Source organism: Lactuca serriola, chromosome 3 (genome assembly GCF_051521515.1).
Source record: "Lactuca serriola cultivar US96UC23 chromosome 3, Lser_US96UC23_V15, whole genome shotgun sequence".
Classification (NCBI taxonomy): domain Eukaryota; kingdom Viridiplantae; phylum Streptophyta; class Magnoliopsida; order Asterales; family Asteraceae; genus Lactuca; species Lactuca serriola.
Genome location: NC_136410.1, coordinates 223,603,141 through 223,608,075, shown reverse-complemented (window position 1 = coordinate 223,608,075; position 4,935 = coordinate 223,603,141). Strand labels below are relative to the sequence as shown.

At 34.7% G+C, this 4,935-nt stretch overlaps 1 protein-coding gene across 1 annotated transcript; it reads right to left on the bottom strand.

Annotated features, from left to right (window-relative positions):
* Nucleotides 1–358: 358 nt before the first annotated feature.
* On the bottom strand, nucleotides 359–3,522 carry LOC145093623 (putative arabinosyltransferase ARAD1). Its single transcript, XM_079031816.1, has 3 exons — nucleotides 2,565–3,522; nucleotides 1,594–1,959; nucleotides 359–864 (listed from the first exon to the last, which is right to left on the bottom strand). The coding sequence occupies exons 1-3, from the start codon at nucleotides 3,456–3,458 to the stop codon at nucleotides 676–678; spliced, it is 1,449 nt and encodes a 482-aa protein (XP_078887942.1). The 5' UTR covers nucleotides 3,459–3,522; the 3' UTR covers nucleotides 359–675.
* Between the last annotated feature and the right edge of the window lie 1,413 nt (nucleotides 3,523–4,935).

The window sequence follows — 4,935 nt, the reverse complement described above, 5'->3', positions numbered from 1 at the left end:
TGTATCCATCCAATGTCATAAATGTAGCAACCCCATCAAATTATGACAGCACCTGTACAGAACCACATAATTGATAATACAAACACCCAAGATAGCTATTATGTGATGAAGTGAAAGATTATATGAATTAAGAGTTGATAATGACAGGGATGTCAAAGTTGTAATAATAGTCAACTTTGGTAATGTTTTAGCATACGATGATATGCTTTTGTACTAGTTGAATACTATATGGTATCTCTTACGAGGTCACTTCAAAGTTTGGACAATTTGTGTTTGATGATTTTTATTCACTGACATGGACCCATCATTTTAGTGGTTTTATATAAGTTTCTACTTAAAATACTACGCAGCAACAACGAAACAAAAATGATAATTGATAGCTCAAAAGTCATTTACATCCCGATTTAAAATATAGTTACAACCATTAAAGGGATTGCCAAACAATACATATATCCCTCAAAATCATCATCTCACATGGCTAAAACCCAAAATCCTTCCATGTTACAACATGAACTCATACCGTATAGCTAGTCATCTTCTTTCTCTCATCTATGTTCAAATCAACTACTAAAAACTCTCATATTTCCATAAAACTAGCGACTAATTTAGCCTCATAATCTCAAGAATGATCATATTTAGTTTTTGTGTCAAGAAGCATTCATACAACAACCTTCCTCATAATGATGTATGGATCCCTGTTTGGTTTGAGCAAATGCAAGAACAATCGGGTTCCATTAATTGCCTCTTCACAAGCCTATTATCACGATTGATCATTAGTTTAATAAGTGGAAGTTTTAAAGAAACTTGTCTCCAAATCTCCTTCACTGTTCCATCTCGCTCATCATATTCAAAGTAGTGTTGCACCTAATCACATTACAAAATTCATGTCAAGAACATGAATTTTTTAGAGTAAAAATTACACGAATGGTCCCTATAGTTTAGGGAATTTGCGCATTTGGTCCCTAACTGATTTTTTTAGCTCGGAAGGTCCCTATTGTTTGTTTTTGTTACGTGTTTTGTCCCTGTCATACATAAAAAGACTATTTTGCCTTTGATTTTTTAATTTATTTAAATAAACACACCCCTAAACCCACCTCTCTCACCTTACACTACCTACTCCACCATTTTCCACTATTTAAATAATACTCCTTCCGTCCCAAAATTATTGTCCACAGACAAAAAAAACACACAGAATAAGGAAGCATTAATTGCCAGTAACTTTATACAAGAAAGACAGTTTTGTCCTTACTTTGCATTTAATGTTCTACTAAATGCTTAGTTGGTTAAGTAATAATGAGGGGGTATTTTGGTAAAAATGTTATTTATTTTTAGAAATGGACTTATTATTTTGGGACAAACCAAAAAGAAAAGATGGACTATAATTTTGGGACAAAGGGAGTAGTTGTTTTAGGTAAGACAGAAACCAAGCGCGTAACAAAAACAAACAGTAGGGACCTTCCGAGTTAAAAAAATAAGTTAGGGACCAAACGCACAAATTACCCCAAACCATAGGGACCATTCGTGTAATTTACTCTTTTATATATAAAAAAAAAGGATTAAATGAAAGTAGGTTGCTATTTCTTGCATGAGTACCTTTTTCAATTCCCTTTGGAATTCGATTATACGGTCTTTTTTTACTCCTCTGAGCAATTTAACCAAGTAGCCTGGCTTTATAGCTGAACTTGTGTCAACAAAAACAGCAATTTTCCTGTAGTCTATGACATCTTCAAAAGGCAACTCAATATAATCACTGATGATAACAGGAACACATAAGCTAACAATGGCATCAAAAAGGCGACATGCTGATGGTGTATCACCAGCTGGATGTAAACAGAATTTAGAAGTATGCATCCCTTGTGTAGCCATTCGCCTACTCTCCCTTGATTGAGCACCATGCTTTATTATAACATCTTTTTCACTCTCAAGTATCTGAAATAGCAAATCACGGATCTTTCCTCCCTACAACAATATCCCACAACAGGTATGCAAATATGAGTACCATTAATTTTAAAATGTTAAAATTAATGAACATTGAAGTGTGGTAGAAAAAGGAACTATAAAGGTGCAACTGAATCGCATAATGCAAGTAATATCTGATGTTTAAACAATAGACAACTTCAAGATAATGGGTTAGCCATTTTGATTCTGGATAAAACGTGTGAAGAGTATGTTTTTCATGAAGATGAAGTTTTTCAACTCTGATGTACAGAGTATGTTTTTCATGAAGAAAGGGGAAGAAGAGAAAATATATAGGCTGAGGAAGGGCATTATATGGCCTTAAACATATTTGTGCAGCTGAATTATAGCTGATTTTGTGGCAAAGGTTTTGAAAAGTGTCACAATGCGAACATTGTTCACAAAAGTAAAACAGGTAAAATGATGAAACTTGTGGTGTATTTGACTCAGATGGGGGTTTGAGAAACTTGGAGTTGAAGAGAAAGACTATCATTATGTGTGATCAATCGGAGCTAAAATACACATGTTCTTGATCTGGGTTGCTCTTAGAAACAAATTGATAGCATATTAAGAACGAAATTGCATAGAAAACAAAAACTAGCTCATACCTCCTTCCGATATCGGTTCCCCATGAAGAACATCAGCGACTTCCGGTTTTCAACCCCGATCTCACCCTTATAAGAATTTATTCGATGAGAATATGGTAGTATCACATCCTTCACCAACGACGCCTGATCTCGACCCAACCTTCCAAAATCGGAAACAAGTAACACCCCATTTTTCACACGATCAACAACTTTGTACAATGCATTTGGATCCTGACAGATAAACACATGATCCCACCCATTATTCCTCTTCCAATACAATTGTTTCTCCAACCATTCCATCAAACTCTCCTGCGTCTCCTCGTCATTATACGTCTCCCTGAACCCCGCCCCACCGCGATTAGGGTTCGCCACCAAGCTCAATGATGAAAAGAATGGCACGTAGAACAGCTCAGCTTTGGCCGGATCCGAAACCCTGGTCACATAAGACCCGGATCTTTTGGGATTATTCAAATCAGAAAACAAGTGCCACTCAGCGGCGTGTTGATTCCCTGGGAACGTAATCTTTGTTACATCTTCGTTTGGCGTCCCACCTCGTGCGAGTGTGTAGCTATCTATAACGCCATAGGTGAATTTTCTTGGCAGATCGTACATGTAAATTGGAACTGCTTTTTGGGGAACTTGAAATCTGGTTTGGGTAGGTAAAGTGTTGTCGGTGTGAGGGTAAATTGAGGTATTGAAGAGGGCGTAAAGAGCGAAGATTAAGAGGATTGTAGCTAGGGTTGGTTTAAGGATTGATCTTTTACCCATCTTGGGTATGGTTTGGTCGGATTTATGTATGAGAGACGATGATGGCGGAAGGGAAGACACTGATGCAGATGATGCTGAAGTTGAAATTAACGAAGAAGAAGAAGAAGAAGGAAATGGTCTGGATTTGATCGGTCTCTGGTTGATCATGACTCTATTTTGGGGGTGAAGTCATAACAGAGTGATTGCGAGTAGGCATTTCTTCAAAGTCGTATATTAACTATTTGACAATATATCAACGTCCAATGGCGTTGACAACTTAATGATTGAAAATAATATTTTATTTGCTTCAGAATAATAATCTCCTCTCTACAAAAATCGACTGCTATTAATTTTCCAACCATGATTATTGTTATGTAATGTAATTATATCATGTCTAATTATTTAATGTTATAAAATAAAATATGATCAAATAACAAGATACAGAAAATTATAGATAAAGAAAGACATGATAATAAAAAGAATTTTTATTATACAATATTTGTGATGAAATCATCAAACTTTACAATACATAATATTCACTATTTATACTAGATAAAGAAGATGAAAGGTGATGTATGATATGAATGTTTTTTATAGTGATGCATAACTACACTCATAAAACTCATAATAATGTTTGTTATAATGTTCACTAATTATGGAGAGTAATGGGGGAATATGGAGAATCTCATAGTCATTCACTAAATAATAATTCATAACACTCCCCCTTGAATGACGATTGTATCATGCCTCGTTAAAATCTTAATCGGTAAAACCTCATGGGAAAAACTCTTTATTAAGGAAAAAGAGTACATGATTAATAATAGATATTGGAAACAATTGCCTCGTTAAAAACCTTGCTAAGAAAACCCAGTGGGAAAAACATAGCTAAGAAAAAGAGTACAATATGTTTCCAACTCCCCCCCCCCCCCTTATTAGCATATCACTTGATTTTCTTGAAGCACCGCATAGCAATGTTTCGTACCATCTTTTTCAAAATTCGATGTAGGAAGTGCTTTAGTAAACCAATTAGGAAAGTTGTTACTGGATTGAATTTTCTAGATGTTGATGTCACACTCTTTTTGAAGATCATGAGTGAAAAAAAAAACGTTGGTGATATATGCTTGGTTTTGTCTCATTTGATAAATCCTTCCTTGAATGGAGCTATAGAATTTGTATTATCTTCATATAGTATGGTTGGAACATCCATGTTAGAAGTTAGACCATAATTCTTGCAAATGTGTTGAGTTAAATTTCTTAACCAAATACATTCATAACTTTCCTTATAAATTGATATAATCTCTGCATGGTTAGAATAAGCAGCAACTATAGTTTGTTTAATAAAATGACAAGAAAGTATGTTACCCCACAAGTGAATAAATAACCTGTTTGGGATCGAGCTTTGTATGGATCAGATAAATATCCAGCATCTGCATAACTAATTAACTTCGCATTTTATGAATTTTATTAGTATAAATTCATATCCATTGTACCTCGAAGATATCAAAGAATGTGTTTGACTCTATTCCAGTATCTTCTTGTTGGACAAGAACTATATCTTGCTAATAAGTTTACGACAAAAGATTTATCAGGTCTTGTATTAATCATACATACTTATAAAGCTAGCATTTTTTCTTGAATCTCATGT

Bases quoted from the DNA above. Each gene is read 5' to 3' on its own strand.
- LOC145093623 (XM_079031816.1), bottom strand. From the start codon at position 3,458: ATGATCAACCAGAGACCGATCAAATCCAGACCATTTCCTTCTTCTTCT. The intron at 1,960-2,564 runs GTATGAGCTAGT...ATATTGTTGTAG, and splicing joins GGAACCGATATCGGAAGGAG to GGAGGAAAGATCCGTGATTT. The intron at 865-1,593 runs GTACTCATGCAA...TAATGTGATTAG, and splicing joins TCCAAAGGGAATTGAAAAAG to GTGCAACACTACTTTGAATA.